This window comes from Pinus tabuliformis, chromosome Q (genome assembly GCF_031772625.1).
Source record: "Pinus tabuliformis cultivar Carrire ecotype Pingquan chromosome Q, CPIR1, whole genome shotgun sequence".
In the NCBI taxonomy this organism is placed as follows: Eukaryota; Viridiplantae; Streptophyta; class Pinopsida; order Pinales; family Pinaceae; genus Pinus; species Pinus tabuliformis.
Window position 1 is genome coordinate 764084254 of NC_142296.1, and position 19738 is coordinate 764103991.

Here is a 19738-nt window from a genome sequence, read left to right on the forward strand (position 1 = left end):
TTTTTGTCTTTGTCTATTCCTCGGTAGTAAAATTCATCAAAATATTTAGAGAAGACCCGTCTACCGCCATTTTGGTATCAGAGTGACTGTCAAATTTGGTGGGCAGATTCCGTCAAACACTTGACGTGCATCCTCGGGCTACCTGTTCTATTTCAGTAATAATAATATCAGGGTGTTGCTATCGAATGAGGAGAAACAAGAACACAGACCGCACCCTGGAGGGGGCAAGCGGAATCGATGACTGAATACCCATGAGCTCAAACCTGGGCCCAAAACGAAGCTTTAATCTGAAATCATCGTAGCACTGCAACTTCCTTCTTGATTTGCATAAATTTTAACAGAAGCAGACCATCGAAAGCACGGACGCAGAATTCACTATACCCAAAACTAGAGTGAAGGTAATATCATTCGGAAAAGATTGTTCTTTGTAAGCTCATCAGCATGTATGATTAAATGACCATTTCGCTGAATCACTCAGGCGTTGTCACATACATAGGTACATTCTTTTGTCGTCATGGATGTAATCTGGAGGGGGCTACAGAATCGATGCTGGGTGGCTGGAAACCTGGGCGCAGGTCGGAAGGCGATACTGCTGGGTGCAGACCTCTTAATAAATACTCACAATATCGTAACACAGAGAATGAAGCGAATTGAATGTTGGCCCAACTCTACAGAATACGCCCTTGAAATCGTGCTTAATAGTTATAAGACCTACAATAATGCAAAATGTAACATCCATGACATTCATTCACACATTATGCAGTGATTTACATGGAAACTCAAAGGTGAAAACCAGCATTCAAAGCTCAACCCCTCTCTTTCATTCATTTCTACAGAAAACACTAATTATGGCTCAATGGCCGCATATCAGCTTGAAAATCTCATTATCTACTTACACTCTGTACTCAACCATCACACCTCTTTTATATCCTTCCTCTTAAAAAAAACTGTTTCAGATAAAATTACAGACGCTCAATAATATATTCTATTCACATGAATCAGGAAATTACACACATATTTATACAATCAATAGTCTCAAGATAGGAATGCTATCTTAGACGTACAGTAGTGTGGTTGAGAGATTCTCTCAACCACACACTAAACTAGGAGAAACTAAATTCATATTATGTAGGAACAAACTCCTCAAATGGAGAATTACAACCATAGACAAGTAGGAATTAATTATTTCTAACTCCCCACTTAATGACTACTTGTCATGATAGTCAAATCCACCACCATCAGGCGAATTGCATGTACAGAACTTCCAAAAAAAACAAAGAGAGATCAGTGCCTTTCTAAGCCAAATATTCATGTCCAAATAACAATCACAAACAGTTGCGCTGATTGCGCCTTTCGACGCAACTGTCAGATAGAAAAGTGCACCAACCCTCTTATGCTCAGACACACCAATATCTGAGACCGTGAGCCAGGTGTTACTGCAGTCCACCTGCTCCTACGAGCACAAAGCTCCTGTGCACACGTTAGCCACTCAGGCAATATGCCACCACCAGGCAAGTCCGATCTACCACCACCGGGCAAATCCGCCAACTTCAATATGCCACCACCGGGCAAGTCCGATCTACCACCACCGGGCAAATCCGCCAACTTCAATATGCCACCACCGGGCAAGTTTGATCTGCCACCACCGGGCAAATCTGCCAACTTCAATATGCCACCACCGGGCAAGTCCGATCTACCACCACCAGGCAAATCCGGAACTTAAATGTGCCACCACCGGGCAAGTCCTGTAGCCACTAAGGCTCTGTATGTGGTTTCTGGCTCACCACAAACCATCACTTTACAGTGACAAAAGATGGTTTCAGGCTAACCATAAACCATTACAAAGTGGTTTTAAGATCACCACGAACTTTCAGATGCCTTTAAAACTTACATTTCATTCCACATACAATGGTTCTGGGTACATACAATGACCAACTTGCTTATAACATGCTAGGGAGTCTATTCCACAAACCACACTAACTCAAAACAAACATCTACTTTGCTGTCCACCATAAACGTTGTCGTTGCTCCTTTACCTCATCTGTTCATTGTTCACATCTTGGGCATCTTTGTCAAATAAATTCTTGGAACTCCATGCTTATCCTGTCATTTGTTAGAGTCATGAATTCTAGCGAAACAACTTTACCTACATTGAGTTAGCTAGGCTCAATAAGGCTCAATAATATTTAAACATGATTCCAAGAAACTAAATAAAACATAAATTCTTCAGGTTTAATTTCTCTATCTCTGCCCATAGATGATTATTTTTCAAACATAAAAGCAACTATTAGAGTCCGGAACAATGCCAGATTTGTGCCTAGCTTCCATCGCCATCAAAGTAACTGCCATCGCTGCCATGCCTTTGACGTAGCCAAGTATCTTCCTGCACCATCTACTTAAGAGTGGACTGTCGGCCGTCCAATCTTCAAAACAATAACTCATTCGCTCAACTCCCACTTGGCTCATCAAGACAAATATTATACCAATAATATTTGCCATATCACAATAGAAATCACTAAAACACACACAATTACTGAACAACACAACTCATGATAATTTTTTGACAGCAACAACACAGCCATTCGAAGAGAACACATTTTTCCTTCAAAATAATAATCCAGGACTCCATGGTCCAATCTTCCATTTCATTCAAGGTCAATCCGGATTCCCGGATCTCTCTGATCCCTATTCCTGCAAATTTTGTCAAATGTAGAAGAGACTCTGGTCCATCTCTCTCAACAGCTTCCACCGCGGCCTTATAAGCAGCGCTCGCATTTAAGCTAGTTAACAGAACATACATTCGGCTCTGGTAAGCCTGGGGTTGTAGGGCTCCGTGAATGTGACCACGGCGCAATCCAGCGGAGCGCTGGCCACGTCATACCCGCCCTCCGCGGGCTCCTTCAAACCGGAGCTCACCGCCTTCCTGAGACCGCTTCTTGATTTTCTTTCCCAGACAACGTCGCCCTTCCTCATCAATGCCTACCCCTATTTTGCCTACAAGGATAATGCCGATCAAATCCCGCTGGACTACGTTCTCTTACAGGCGAACGCCGGAATGGTGGACGAAGGCACGAATCTGCACTACAGCAACATGCTCCACGCTCAGATAGACGCCGTTTATTCTACGCTCTCGGTGCTCGGTTACTCCGCCATGGAAATCAAGGTTTCCGAGACCGGATGGCCCTCCAAGGGCGAGTCGGACGAAGTTGGCGCTACGCCGGAAAATGCCCGGATTTATAATGGCAACCTCCTCCAGCTCCTGGCGCAGAACCAGGGGACTCCCATGCGACCATCGGTTAGGCTGGAAAGCTATGTCTTTGTCCTCTTCAACGAGGATCAAAAGCCTGGCAAGACCTCGGAAAGAAACTACGGCCTCTTTAAATCCGACGGCAGCCCAGCTTATGATGTGGGATTGCACGGATCCCTGTTAGGCGCTTCTGCTAATCCAATCCTCTACAGCAAGGTATTCCATCTTTAATCCTATTTTCACTTTAATTTCCAATTCTTGAAGTTATTACTGTTTTCCCAAACCGTAAGGAGATGCATTATTACAGTATGTTTGTCCTCTCCATCTACCTCCAGGTCGTGGTTTCGAGCCTTTGCTCCTTGTTTCTTCTATTCTTTTTAGGGCTTTAAGGCGGAGAACACGAACCCGAAAACGAACAGTAACAGGAACCCGAACGGCTGAATTGTTGCTGTTATTCTCAATCAACAAAAAATCGGAGCAATAACAGCCCACACGGCCATGGCGAAAAAATCTTACGGTGTAATTGCAGATGGAATCGGCGAATTTGTCACAATTCCTTTGAAACAGGGGATGTTGTGCGGGCGTCGGCCATATTCCAGGTTTCTATCCCTTGGCTCAGCAAATAAGAAATCTTCTTCTCTCCACTCCACGCAACGCCTTCAGATCTGGGTCGTTCAACAAGCCCTCATCACTGTGACAGGCAGCGATCTCCGATCTGCCATTTATCACTGCCTTTTGTTTGGAATTCCTAGATGAATATCGTGGACCCAGGCACAGGCGTGTCTCTTTCGTACAATCAACCGGGAGAAATTCACATCAGAGAGCCCGGAATTATGAAAGGGTATCTGAACGATGCTGAGTCTACAGCCAGAACTATCGCTGAAGAGCTCAAAGCAAGGCAACAAACACCAGATCGCAGTGTAGTTCTTCACAAATCACATCAGAAAACCACTCCTCACAAGGAGAGGGTTTCTTTGGAACGAGCACTCAACCAGGCAAACTCCACCTCCAGGCTCCACGCAGATTCAGGTGCATTCTGGCAACCACTATCCAGCAGGCGCACCAGCAATCTGCAATTGACCGTCTGCTCAGCGCACACCGCCAGCCCGTTCTCCTCCAATCCTACGATGTTCTGGACCCAACAATTTTCTCCACGCTCGTCTACCACTCCAGAAACACAGCAGCAGCACGGCCGATCCTCTGCCAACATAACCAGTCCATCGGCTTGACCGATTTGCTGTCACCTGCTCGGATCTCACTCGTGTTCTGGACCCAACAATTTTCTCCACGCTCGTCTACCACTCCAGAAACACAGCAGCAGCACGGCCGATCCTCTGCCAACATAACCAATCCACCGGCTTGACCGATTTGCTGTCACCTGCTCGAATCTCACTCTCTGAATGGCAGACACACCACGGCTGCCGATCTTGGAAGTCCTACCAGAATCAACACCACGACCTGCAGCAATAGAAGGCACCACACACCAAGCACCTGCAGCGATCTCACTCTCTTACGCCGCACCACGCACTTTGCTCCAGCACTCTCCTTTCACACATTCACAACAACCACGCCCTCTACTCTTCGGCTCTTGCTCTAGTCAGCAGACTCACACCCGCTACATAATGAATAAACACCCTGGTTTACATCGTCTCACACTAGCGCAGGCTCAGTCCATAATTCTCCCAATGAAGCAGATTTGCGCTGGCCAACGGAGGGTGATGGGCAAAAAACATTCACAAAACTTTTATTCACAAAACTTTTATTCTCTTCAGCCCAGGAGCAGCCAAGCCCACAAGGGGCTAGGCCCTCGGGCTCTCTGAAGCTCTGATACCAAGATAAAATTACAGACACTCAATAATATATTCTATTAACATGAATTAGGAAATTACACACATATTTATACAATCAATAGTCTCAAGATAGGAATGCTATCTTAGACGTACAGTAGTGTGGTTGAGAGATTTTCTCAACCACACACTAAACTAGGAGAAACTAAATTCCTATTATGTAGGAACAAACTCCTCAAATGGAGAATTACAACCATAGACAAGTAGGAATTAATTATTTCTAACTGTTTCTGCTATCCATGTAAGATATATCAAACCAAATTGTATTAATCATCTATTGAATACTTTTGGGAAAAAAAATATGTAGAGAGCGTGCCTCGAGTATGTCTTAAAATTGCTTCTGCTTAGTTAAGAGCTGTCCTCATTAACCGCCCAAAACCCAAAAGTATCTGATATAAGTGACGCTGTCCTCCTTAACACTAATATGAGTGAAAGTGAAAGGCTACCCCTTATAGACCACCCGCCAGTGATTCTAGGTTACTGGTTTTCCTTGATTAATGGTGATGAGTCAGGTGGTTTTCCTTGAATAATGGTCATTAACTGCCCAAAACCCAAAAGTATCTGATATAAGTGACGCTGTCCTCCTTAACGCTAGTATGAGTGAAAGTGAAAGGCTACCCCTTATAGACCACCCGCCAGTGATTCTAGGTTACTGGTTTTCCTTGATTAATGGTGATGAGTCAGGTGGTTTTCCTTGAATAATGGTAATGAGTCAACCTGCATTTACAGATAGCAGGCAGTGATTTTCCTTGAATAAAAGTGATGGTCACCCTACATTTGGATCCACATTGGGAGATAGCAGCTAGTTATTACTGTCCCCAATGCTGATTTGACAACTAAATAATGATAGATTTTCGGCCTGTGTTTAAATAAATAAATATATATATATATATAAATAGATAAATATATAGGTTAATGGCACACTTACACTGCATAAAATCTCTTTCAAGACTCCAGCACATTTAGTATCAGACACATTCATGGACTGGAAAATGGACTCGATGTCACTGTCAGCTTTTCTGTCACAACACCCATTGTCTTTGTAGGCTTTATTTGAACAGAAACTCAACGGTGACTTTGAAGGAAGTGGAGCTCCTGCTCAAAAACAACGCCATCAACTAAATTAGGAAATGCTTGAAGATATTATAGATATCCAAAAGTTAAACCCATAACTAGTTGCTACTAAGGAACATTTTCTAAAATTCAGGAAATTGATAACAAAATCATCACCATGATAACACATCACTAATTCTATTACAGAAACAGAGCTTGTACTCACTTAGATCAGTACACAATGGCAGAGCTGATGAAGAGCACACAAGCACAAGAAACGGTAGCCAAATAGAGGACAATCTCCTTGTAGAATTGCGAAATAGCCTACCCATATTTCTGGCAATTGGACGAGCACTAGTCCCAGTAAGCGTACTATAGACACATGCTTTGAAAAGCCTGCATATTTCTCTAGGTTCCAGTCATAGTAGACTGCAGATATTGACGGGGTTTAGTAGTCTTCACCTTACCCATCCGCAATTCTAAATGCAAATAAATACTCAATTGAATCTGGCGGTGGGACTGTGCCATTTCTTAATAATTTCAGACACCTAGCACCCAAAATATGAACCTGAAATCTTTGAAAAAGCTGTCCAAGCACCCAAAATATGAACCTGAAATCTTTGAAAAAGCTGTCCAAGCACCCAATATGTATTATATTGTGAGAATTCGTTATGTAATGCGTTCTGAGTAGAAAACAAGGGGATAAGAACTGCAACAGACGAAGACAGTTGATAGGGCCCAAGAAGTAGATACCAACAAGTTTGACATTTGTCTCTTACTGCACGGTGGGTGTAGTTGTACTGAGATCACAATCATTGAATTTTTAATAATTTTCTTGAAGATAAATTTTTCAATGGAGACGCCGTGATAGGAGTGCATTAAACGTAAGGATCCAGTGCTTTATTTTGAATCCAGAGCGTTGATGATTTACCATAATAATATAACAAAATTATGAGAATGGACATTGACTCATCACTTTTAAGAATGGACATTGACTCGTCATTTTTTAAAAGAATGATTTAAAATAATTTATTACTATATTTTTTTTTATAAAATAATTTTGATATGGAACAGTTTTAACAAATTTTTATTAAAAATGGAAATTGTAAACTTTAAAAAAATCTAAAAATATTGGAGTGGTAAATTTTAATATTTCATGAGTGGCAACACAAGAAACAAGAAAGAAAGAAAGAAAGAAATTATTTTAATATCCACCAGGCTAAAGATAGCTTATGGGACAGATTTCTTCTTCATCTACTATGTATTTAGTGATTTTTCTATGAAGCTTCAAAATAAATGCTCTCAGCTTCTCGACAAACCCCTAGCTAAATAGATTATCCCAAGAGCTCGGTGTCTATCTGCATAAATTTCCCTGTTGTCTTTGAAGGCCTCACATTCTGAAGAACAAAAAATGGGTCTCCCGTAGATTAAACTTGATAGTTACCGATTCACCATGTGTTAAAAAAAAAAAAAAAAAAAATGCATACTCTTTCCTCCCACACTTCCTTTGACCTTTTCTAGCACCGTGTTTCACAACAGAGTTGATGAGAATTAGTACTTAACTTAGCAATAAGAATTTTGGCTCTCCGAGAAATATTGGCCTCTATGTATGCTTTTCGTTGATGGCTATCAATGGGATTAAACACTTCAATATAATCATTTTTCTTTCTTCCTAGCTCCTTATCCCAAATAAGCTTGTGGAACTTTTCCATAACAAAAGTTTTTATCTTTTTTATGTTTATGGGACACGCCTTCAATCAAATATCTTATTTACTAAACCATTTGTTATTTTGCTACATCCAAGTTATTTTTCTCTTGCACAATCTATCATTAAAAATAACCTTAGGCTATCTACCCTCTTCCATTTGCTCAATTCTTTTTAAATGCCTTATCATTCGCACCATAGCAATTACTTCAATAAGAACAATCTATTACCACTCATTTTAAATCTGTTTACTCAAACCAAAAAATACATACAACAAAGCATTATATCTAATAAAACTATATATTAAAATAAAATAACTTTTAATCAAATAAACTAATACAAAACGCCATTCCCTACTATAGCGTGAGGATCCTGAAAAGTTCATTATTCCCAGGGAGGCTGTAAACCTGAGAAGACATTTAGTTTAATGTAGTGAATTTTGACTTTGGAAAATAATTGAATAACCTTTTCACAGGAAGAGACTTGCATTTAATAACATATATCTTTTATAAATTAATGGATCCACTAAATAATTTTGACCGTGTCTTTGTATTTATCTCGGGAAAATTTTAGAAGCCATCTTTCTTTACTTTTATCTATTTAATAAAATATTTATTTTTTGAAAGAGTAGTTTGAGGTTACAATTTTGTTTAGAAAATAGTGGGAATTTTGGTAAGATTTTGACAAAATTAAGCATAAATTTTTGAAAATCTGGGTTTCAGCTGCCGAGTTTCAGGATATTGTGTGTCTCTGAGATTTTGGATGGTGAACCATTTTCATCATCAAAAAAGGGATACAAAAATTGTAGCAAATGGATTTTGTTTTTCAAATTTTATAGACGCAGAGCAAGATTGTGACTTTGGTAAACGCCTTTTTTAAACACCAAACAATTTTGACTTATATAACTTAACTCAACCTAATAGTTAAAAAGTCACAAGTTCAAAACTTGACCTTGAATATGTATACATTGTAAACTTAGTAGTGAAATTGCTTTTAACCCATGATACTAAAGATAACCTATAAATCCTACGTTATTATATTCAACCATTTTCAATATATCCCACATTTTTCCAGTTGTAAAGAATGACCTATAGTTCAACATTTTCGGTAAATCCCACATTATTCGAATTGTAACGAATGACCTACAGTTCAACCATTTTCGATAGATTTTGTAGGTAGATCCCACGTTATTCGGACGAATGATGGTTGAACTATAATTCAAGCATTTTCGATAAATTTTGTAGGTAGATCCCAGGTTATTCGGACGAATGACCTATACTTCAACCACCATTTTCGATAGATCCCACGTTATTCGGGTTGTAATGAATGACCTATAGTTCAACCATTTTCGGTAGATTTTGTATGTAGATCCCACGTTATTTGGGTTGTAACGAATGGGCTTATAGTTCTGTAGTCTCAGAATTTTTAGTTGAAAAAGAGAGCTCATTGAAGATAGCTCAACTTTTACTAAATGAATAACCTTATAAACTTTTGTGGTGTTTTGCTCATCACTGAAGATAGCCCAACGTTTACTAAATGAATAATTTTATAACTTTTTGTGGTGTTTTTCTCCTTATTATTAAGGCAAAGGAAGCTTTTGATCCACCATTTAATGAAATGATTTTTTTAATGCAGTTTTTTTAGTTAATTCTAATCAAAATTTCTTAAAAATTTTGAGTTTAAGTTGTTTAATTTGTCTTAAATATTTTTTAGGGATTGAATTTATTTATGCATTTAAAAATGTATTTTAAACAACGAAAAATCACTTTCTTGGTTGAAATTATATCATTAGATTTGGGCAATTATTTTTTCACTTTTAAGAGATGTGTTTCCTCCTAAGAGGTCATAGTGAAAACCAAAGGGGGTAGAGTATGTATGCCTTCATAGAGTTAAGCGGAGGTGGGTCCTTTGTCCCACAATCAAGGGGGTCTGATACTAATAATATGTAATTGTGTGAATCCCGTAGATTAGGCCTGGTAGTTACCGATTCACCATGTGTTAAAAAAATATGTGATTGTGTGAAATTAATTTAAATTTATTTTAAAAATTATTTACAGAACATTTGTGGTTCAGCATGGATTACTTAGATGGTAATAAATGGATTGTTTACTTATCATTTAATAAATGGATAAATTATTTACAGAGCATTTGTGGTTTGGCATGGATTACTTATCTGGTAATAAATGGATTATTTACAATTAATGGATTATTTATGGAGTTGTCTTTAATGCAACTTTTTGGAATTTCCCGCAGAAAAAATTGAGGTGAAATCTTGATTCGTGTTATTTAAATTGGTTTTTTACTGTATACATGCATTCAACATCCTGAAAAAACCCTAGGGCACTTGGATTGTGCAGGGGTTACCCATCAAACTTGTGATTCTATAAATTCTTGTCAGATTTTAGAGAAATTAGACCGGAAAAGCTTCTTAAAAAGTCTCACTATAAACAACTCCATTATTTATCATTTAGTACTTACGGAATACTAAAAAAATTAAAAGCAAAGTAATGTAATGTGAGCTATAAAGAATAAAGGCAAAGTAATCTAAATTTAATTTAAAATAAGAAATATTTTTTTCACTTTAAAGATAAAGATTTTTTTTTTCAAATAGTAAAACAAGACTTTATTAAAGTATATCATTTAATTTAAAATAAAATAGTTTTATTTATATTATTATATTTTTAAATGTCTTTTTAATTGTATCTAGTCTTTTTTGTTTTAATGATCAACCTAGATTCAGCTTAACTTCCTATGTATTAGGCATTGAGAGGGATCAAATCTCTTTGCATCTTAAGATATTTTCATCTCAAGAAATTTGATCACTCTAATATGGATTAAGATGGTTTAATTCCCTCCTTTGAATAGGCTATATTCCACATGAATATCATAGGTTTTCATAAACTTGTAACTCACAAACCATCAATGACTTACCAAGTCAAGTTACCTTAACTACTCAACAAAAATAAATAAATAATAATATAGAGCGCGCTTCTCCACTAGTGAATTAATATATTTTTTATATAGTCAACATCTATTTAAAAATCTAAATATATTAAAATTTGTAAGTAAATTAATAAAATTGTTTTCTTATTCCAAATTTATTTTTTTGTTTTTTCCTTGTGAAATTCACTTTAGGCGTGACCTAGCAGTAACATCATATATTAAAAAGGAAAAATATATTGGTAGAGAAATTTATGTTATTCCCTCTTTACCATCATGTCGTTGCAACTAATTCTATAGGGTGGTAAGCAAGAGTTGGAGTCTATGAGTTGGAAACTCATAGGCTCTTTGGCAAGGTCTCACTTTAGCATTAGAGGAAGGTTTGAAATCTCTAGTAGTGTTAGGAGATTTGATGTTGGTTGTGAGGGCTCTACTAAGAAATATCACCTCTAGAGATTTAAATTTGAATTCCCTCTTCATCAAAATTACAACTCTAACAAAACAATTCAAGCAAACAAGGTTTTATCATATCAAATGTGAGCACAAAATGGAAGTTGACCATTAGGCAAAAGTTGGATCATCGATAAAAGATGGCAACTTCAATCGAGGTGGATATCAATCACTGCGCACTTCTTCCACTGACTCAACAATTTTTTATCTTCTTGGAATTTTTTAATGATTTTTTGGGTCCCAATCGTATTTGTTTTCAGGCCCGAAACAATGTTTTCTTTCCCTTCAGGGGAACATGGCTTGCCATGATGATGATAGAATTAGACTAATGCACTTCTATTTTAAATAATTTCAAATTTCTTAGTGTTGATTTCGCTTATTATGCAGTGAACAATATTATTGTTCAAACACTTTAAACCTAGTTCAAATTTATTTAACATTTAACACTAACCCACACAAACACTAAATTGTTTTGAGCCTTGGCACCTAGGTGCCAAACTGTCAAAGTGCACAAGTCCTCATGCTATGACCCAACCCTAACAAATATCAGATATCAATGAACCAAGAGTTTCAGCATTTAACACCTTTTTGACAAGTCCTCATGCTATGACCCAACCCTAACAAATATCAGATATCAATGAACCAAGAGTTTCAGCATTTAACACCTTTTTCATATCGGCCTTATAGGCCACAGAGGGCCAACATATCAGCAGTCAATCGATATCCGGATATCATGCCCAAACTATATCAGATAAATACTTTATTAAAACCCCAATATGGATTGTTATTATTTGTCAATAAAACATATTTCAAAGGACAGCAATGACACCAGAGTATCAGCACTTCGGCCAAAAAAAATACAAATGAATTATTTGTAAAACAACAATGGTCAGGTGTGGAACTTTGATGTGGAGCCACTATATCGAAGGTATGGATTCCGGTAGAACGAACTCAGGATATCGGTATATCGTTAAAATAAAAATACAAAGGATTTTTTGCAAAATGTTGAGGCTTGACATGAAACTCTGCGATGGAACCTCGCTACCAGAGATGTGGGCGTCGGTATAATGATCTTTCTGTCACAATTCCTCGCCAACTGACAGAATGGAACACCGAAACTCGAAAAATGAGAAGTTTTTGTGTACTACATTATTTCTATGCTATATATATAACTCCACAGTTGGAACCCTTTAACAAATTAGCACTGCTCCTAATAGACTTGCTATATATATAACTCCACAGTTGGAACCCTTTAACAAAGGAGCACTGCTCCTAATAGACTTGAAGTTGAGGATTGGAACCTTGATTGATTACCCAGCTCTGAATCAAATATAGTTCACAGAGGTCGATAATCAACAATTTGACATTGTAGAATCAACTGCTTAGAAACACACCATTTGGTCCATCAATTAGAAAATACAAAAGAACTTGAAATTTTTGTGTTGATTGAATAGAGAATAATTGCAATATTTTTATGAATTCACATTATCAGCGTCTTCTCTCCATTTGGTCCATCCATTAGAAAATACAAAAGAACTTTGAAATTTTTGTGTTGATTGAATAGAGAATAATTGCAATATTTTTATGAATTCACACTATCAGCCTCTTCTCTCACTTAGACTTTCTTTTTCTGATCTATCCAACACTCTTTTAGTCTAACTATATTGAAAAATTCATACATAAAAACACTATCGCACTAACAAATTCAATCTTTTCCCCAAATTATCTAACAATATCCTAAATTAGCCAAATTATTTTATTACATGCAAAAAATAATTGATATACATCATAATCTTCTAATCAAATAGATTTTTAGAGCTATTATACTTAGAAAATACTAAATAATACAATTTAAATGAAACTTTGAGGAAACCAACTTTTTTTAATAAATATGAATTTGAAGAAACCAACTTCTTTTAGTAAATCATGAGTTTAATTGGTAAGGTATTCCTACATTAGAGTTTTAGGGAAGAAAGAATTGTTCATGAGCTCTTTAATACAAATTTTTGTTGTTGTAATCCAAGTAGCATCCTTTGATGGTTTATTCTTCCACTCAACCAAAAACTGAAAGTATTATTTGCCTTTGGTTTTTTTTGTCATCTTTTCGTCCAATATTGCTTCAATCTCCTTTGAAATTGTCTTTGGCAGTGATTTCTTTTTCTCGAGTTGTTTGTGCCCTCCATATATGATTACAGGCTTAACCTTTGGCTTGATAAATTGTGACCTAGGGGTATCTACGCCGTCAAAATCACCCAGGGATCGCCCCTGGCATGGGCCACACCAGCCTTTAACATGACTGGATTTTTTCCCACGGAGTTTCAAACCAGTGACCTTCACATCATGGAGTGACTTAACAATACACCCCATCACAGTTTATTCTACGCCTCGTGGGCATATTTGGCAGTGGTTTCTTCCATCCAATGATTTGATTTTCACCACTAATATGTTCATATACTAGAACTGTTCCATGAAGGGATACAAATCTACAACACTAAATATTGGAGAAAACCAATGTTACGTGGGAGTTTTATTTCATAAGCATTAAAATAATTATTTCTTAAAAATTTACATAGTACAATCTTCTTAAGTTTTAACTTGTTGTATGATCCTATGAGAAACCTTTATTTTCTCAAATACGCCATAAATAAGTCACCAACTTCAAAATTCAGTTGTCTCCTTCTCATATATGCTCTTTGTTTATATTTGTTGCATTCATGCGATTTTTGTTTAACTCTTTCCTGCACTTCTTGCAGGTTTTCTACAAAATCCTCACCATGAGCACTTCTTAACTCTTAACAATGTTAACAACTTAGCAAGAGCTATAACCTCAAAACAAGAACTCTAGCCCAAAAAACCCTTAATTTTGCACGAAAAACATTTAAAAACACCCTAAAATCAAAAAGTGGTGATATTGTCTCACCTTAACTTTTTAGGACTCAAATTCCAACATTTTTCAATCACAACATTAAAAATCAAAACACGATCATGGAAAACCTTATCAACCATGACATTAAAGATTAAATAGCATGACTCCAAAAAAACCTTAAAATTCTAACATTTCCAAACATAGAATAAAAACCAAATATCATGAGTACAAAAACCTTAAAATTGGACACTTAAATCAAAGAATAATTCTCTCTTTTTTTAACCATGGTGTATCTATAACTCGATGGAGAAATCTAGGTAAGGCTATCAAGAACAATTTTTAAAAAAACTAAAATTACATCTCTTTTAAAATCTTAGCCTAATACAACTTGACCCATTTTGGAGCACAAAAGTTGCAATATTCTTTAACTATGACTTATAAGATCATCATTAATATATACAAAATCGTCTTTTAATTTTTTAACTCAATATATGAATATATATATATATATATATACACACACAAAAATAATAATAAATTATTAAAACAAAAAAAATCAAAGTAATTAAAAAAAAAACAACAACAACAACAACAAAATTAAAAAGCGTAGTCTAAACATTTGACTATTTTTCCCAAAACAAAATGCTTTTTTTGGCACGGTTTTGATGAAATCCAGCGGAATTTTTTGGAAAGTCATCTTACAGCGATTAAGTTTACGTTGTTGAATCTATTTCCTCCAGTGTTGAATCTATTTCCTCCATTAAAAAAATGATTCAAACACTCCCGCTTAAATAAATAAATAAATGGATTCCAATGAGAAAATCAATGTCCAGGCAAAATTATCACATACTTAAACAAGTCCATTTTAAAATATTACTTTAAAAAACAACAATTAAAAAATATATATTAAAAAAATAAACATAAAAAATTTACAACATTATAGAAAGGAAAGTTAAAAACTTAAAAAAAAAATAAAAAAAAAATATACCAGCAATAAAATTAAAAATAAAATATGTTAACAAAAAACGATTAAAAAATTAATAAAAAAAGAATTAGGAGAAAACAAAAAAACAAAAATTAATTAAAGAAAAATTGTGTTGTGTGCATTGTGTTGGTTTGAGAGGCGATGTTATAGAATGCTATTGTAATCTAGGAGGAACCCAATGCTATTGTAATCTATGAGGAACCCAACAACACACCTCACACTTAATTACTAGTAAACTTCGGGTCTAGACCTCTCCTCCTCTTCGTAAATCGGGTCACAACCAGGGGGATTTGTACCTTGGATCTCTCAGTTTACCAAGGGGATTTGTACCTTGGATCTCTCAGTTTACCAACGGGATTTGAACCTTGGATCTCTCATTTTTTCACCGATTTCACATTACTTCGATCACCAATTGAGCTAATTTAAATTTTAAAATTTTGTTTTTATTTTATAATTTAATTTAATTTATTTATGATTTATAATTTAATCTTTTTTAATGTATTAAAAATTTAAAGTAATATGTTGTTGTTGTTGTTGTATTTTTTTTCTTCAAACTTCTGCAGTCCATATCATTATCGAATAAAATTTTCGGAATAATCACAGAATAAAATTTTCGAAATAATCACATCGTTGTTTCGGAGTCCACGTTTCAGTCGAATAAAATTTTCGGAATAATCACAGAATAAAATTTTCGAAATAATCACATCGTTGTTTCGGAGTCCACGTTTCGAACCATCTATTTTGGTTCATCCTCAAGACAAGGATAAAAAACCAGATCTGTGACCCACGAGTAAACTTGGGGTATTTGAACTTGGAACCTCTTGGAACATAATACTTAATTTTCACTCCCATCGCCAATTGAATTACCCTCAAGGGGCTAAAGGGATGTTTTTAATTTTTTGTTAGTATTTTTATGTTTTTTCTTTATTTTTTTAATTTTTAAAGATAGAATTTACTTTTAAATAATAATAATAATAATAATTTTGTATTTTAGTGTGTTTTTCTCCTCTTCTTTTAAAATAATAATAATAATTCCCCGATCGGGGTGTGATCCAGTTGCTTAGAACTATGGGATTGATTGATATGATGGGGAGAACGGGTGGGGGATGGTGGTGTCTCATTCCTCACACACTCGGTTGGATGGCAAAGGTGGCAGCGCACATGCATAGTATTAATGGTGAGGGAGAAGGTGGCAGGGTCGCTTGTATTCTGGAGATTGCGAAAGGTTCCTCTCCATTGCAACCGCATAACCGTCAAACGAATAGAGAGATACAGGTATTTGAAGAGCCAAGCAATAGAAGTTGGCAAGTGTTGGAGACTAGAGTGGCCCGCCTCTTGCGAGCAATGGATTTTCCCCTTCGCCTGTCTTCTCTCGCATGTTTGTACTTATATCAACCTCTATTCTTACAACCCCCTCTGTTTGCTCTGTGTTTGTGCTTTTTCGATGGAAAAGTATGATCATTATATCTAGAGTTAAAGAGAAGCTAATCCATGAAAGGTGGAAGGAAATTATGGTTTTCTGTGGAGAATTGTCTGCTACTTAGTTTGTTGTTTCTATATATTTCAACATATTTCTTTCGCACATGGGAATGTATTCAAGGAGTTTGGTTTGGAATTTCTTTGGTCTTGTATGTTGGCCTGCTTGTGGGAGTGACCATGACAGTATTCTGGTGTTCTTGTTTCATACGTCCTGGGTATTTCTGAGCATGGCTCTCCTTTTTCTGTATGATTATCTAGGTTTAAGTCATTCAGGGGAGACTTGGGTGGTAATCTTATACTTCCCAAGCCATACTCGTTGCTCTTTACCTGTCATCTAGCGGGCTGGTAGAATTATAACTCACGGTAACATGTCTATATGCCTAGATCTTCCTACAGGCCTTGTTGTGTCGAGAGGGTTTTGGACTCTTAAGTTTGTCAACAATCAAGCGATTGCTACTGTCACGCCAAGGTTTGGGGTTAGACATTATAGTGGTCTTTTGGGTAATAGTCTCGTTAAAAATATCATGGCAAGCCCTTCATATTTCACCGACTATTCAGCTAAGGGGGGTTGCGGACACTGCAGAAAGCAAGGGCTGATAAATGGTTCCAACCAGTCCCAGCCTCGGACTCTGAGAATTCGGGACCAAAAAACTACCTCCCGCCTTATTCATGATGAAACCGACGTTTTTCGTATTGGAACTTCGAATCAGGTCCGCCAACTTATCTCAATTTGGGAAGCTGAATTGAACCATCAGGCCGTAAAATCATATGTGGATTTGGGTTATTGGTTGGATTTGGTTCTTGACTTGGGCCACTCCAGAGGAAGGTCCTCCCAATATAAGAAAACAATTTATCTTTACTGGATAATGAAGAACCTTGTAGCCAAAGCTTTGGCTACCCCTTTAGGTGAATCCTCCCCGACAGAATATGGACCTGCTGAAATTCAAAAATACCTCTAGTTGATTTAGTTTCAACTGCAGCAACAAAATGCATGCCACATCCACATTGAGTGACACATTTTGTGCATCCCTCAGCCCAAACTTCTAGGCTCTTGTGTGAAGGATCTAACCCTATTGGATTCTTTTGAAGATTACTAGTATGGTTGACTCGATTTTGGCTTACATTTTGCCATATATAGTACTTACAGTTTATAGTTTATGATCTTAGATATCTAGTATATATAAGGCTACATGATATTCAAACATATATAGCTCTGCTTGACAGTCTTAAACTTTTCTGCTTTTGGATGGCATATAATGTCGTTAGGTGGCCAACAGATCTGGTTTCTCGTGGTAGTTTGGGGCCACCTAACGATTTGATTTATGCATTTAACCTGCCTTTTGAAGAAAATTAATGAAAAGGCCCTACCAAGCTTACAAAATAATAATAATGTTTTTTCCCTTAATTAAAAAAACGGGGTGATGTTCCCGGATGCGGGTGCATAGGGGCTCGGTGAATGGCACGCGCCATCACGTGGGCAGGTGGCTCGCTCACGGAAGACGGTGGTACCACGCGCAGCGGGACTTTATTCCGCTTGCAGGCAGAGGAATTAAGGCATCAATGCCTGTCCATTCGGCTCGAGGGAAGGTCTTGGACTTCGATGCAGCGATGAGGTTAAAGCTGCGTAAGATGGAGGTGCAAAAGAGTATGAGGGAGCACAATAATGAAACCTTGCTCCGCTCAGACGGAATTGGGAATGACGATTTGAGAGGAGAGCCGCTGGTTTGCAAGCCTGTTGTGAATTATTGGTGCTGGAGTTGGTTCGTGCCACTGGTGTCGATTCTGGGCGTTGGGGTCGGAGCGGGGCGCTGGTGCGGGTTCATAGTGCTGGTTTCAATTCTGGTAGCTGTTGAAGTTCAGAGTGTTTGTGCTGGAAAGGGCGCAGTCATGTCGAGAGCAAGACCGCGAATGGGTAGCCGAAGAGGGGGAATTCAGGGCAGGGCTCCCCCGCAGGACGATTACTATTCGCCCTCTTCCTCCCTCGAGGTCACTTCGCGGCCACAAAGACTTCAGGGCAGCATTGAGGAAGAGAGGGGGCAGCATGGCAGCAGCCCAAATTCTGAAGAGGGGCAGCGGGAGCTCCCCATGCTCAGGTATAGGCTCCCCTGCCCGCAAGTCAATTCTACTTTGGTCGTTTCGATTACTGTCGAGCCTGGAGTCACGCAAAATGTGGAGATTGAGCCTCTGCTGGAAGGGCAGCGCTCCAGCAGGGAGCAATCCCCCATTGCATGCCCGCCGGTTGGAACAGGAGCAGGTTGGTCGACTTATGGTCGAGATCCCGGGCCGAGTTGGATGGCGTCTGGGCGTGACCGCGTGCTGGATCTTGAGCGCCCTACTATCAACCATGCACCGGATGCTGGCCCTTCCACGCAAGCTGAACATGCTGGTCCGAGCAGGCCAGCCCGTGAGGGTAGCCATGATGCGGTCAACCAGCTTTCAGATTCAGAGGATGTGCTCTGTTTTGGGTGTCGAATTGCAGAGGAGCCCCAGACTACTGAGGATGACTGAACTCGCCTCGGTATTCTCTGTTCTTTTTGTTGGGATCTTGATGTGTTTCTCGGCTATGAGGCGGCATTATATTTGTCAATGTGTCGATTGTAAATGTTCAGGTGTTAACCGTAATGGTTCAGGTGTCTTTGGCTATGGGTCCACATGTCTGTTTGTCTTTGTCCATCCATGTATGTGTCAATCCAGGGCCCTGGTGTCTTGGAGTCGTTTCAGTCACTTTATGTTATGTATCTGTGTCGGCAATGTTCCAGCTACAATTCCAATTTTGAATCCTTTCAATTTTGGAGCTGATGACAGGGCAAGGCAAGGGCTGACAGGCAAATTCTCTTAGCCTTGCCCTTTGTATACTATTTTGTATTTTTGACTTGTACGATAAATAGAATTAAGCATATTCAGAAGAAAAAAAGGGGGTGATGTTGCATCACCACTTTTTCATTTTCAATATAGTTTTTCATGTCTTTCGTAATCATGATATTTTGGTTTTAATGCCACAGTTAAAAAATGTTGGAATTTTAACCCTGAAATGAAAAAAGGGTGATGTGATGCACTTCCAAAAAATCACCACTTTTCAAAAATTAGCATAAAAATCATGATTTGATACAACTTCCAAAAAAACGAGAACTTTGCAGAGTTCTTGTTAAGTTAGTAACATTGTTTC

At 37.7% G+C, this 19738-nt stretch overlaps 1 protein-coding gene and 1 pseudogene across 1 annotated transcript in view; one reads left to right on the top strand and one right to left on the bottom strand.

The window, feature by feature from the left end:
• Positions 1-6919, bottom strand: part of LOC149221727 (HIPL1 protein) — a 274325-nt gene extending 267406 nt beyond the window's left edge. Inside the window, exons 1-2 of the mRNA XM_089385207.1 lie at positions 6374-6919; positions 6023-6189 (exon numbers count right to left, since the gene is read on the bottom strand). Coding sequence (XP_089241333.1) covers positions 6023-6189; positions 6374-6479 — 273 coding nt within the window. The 5' untranslated portion in view covers positions 6480-6919. The remainder of the gene's footprint in view (positions 1-6022; positions 6190-6373) is intronic.
• LOC149221728 (glucan endo-1,3-beta-glucosidase 14 pseudogene) lies at positions 2324-4991 on the top strand (annotated as a pseudogene).
• Positions 6920-19738: the final 12819 nt, after the last annotated feature.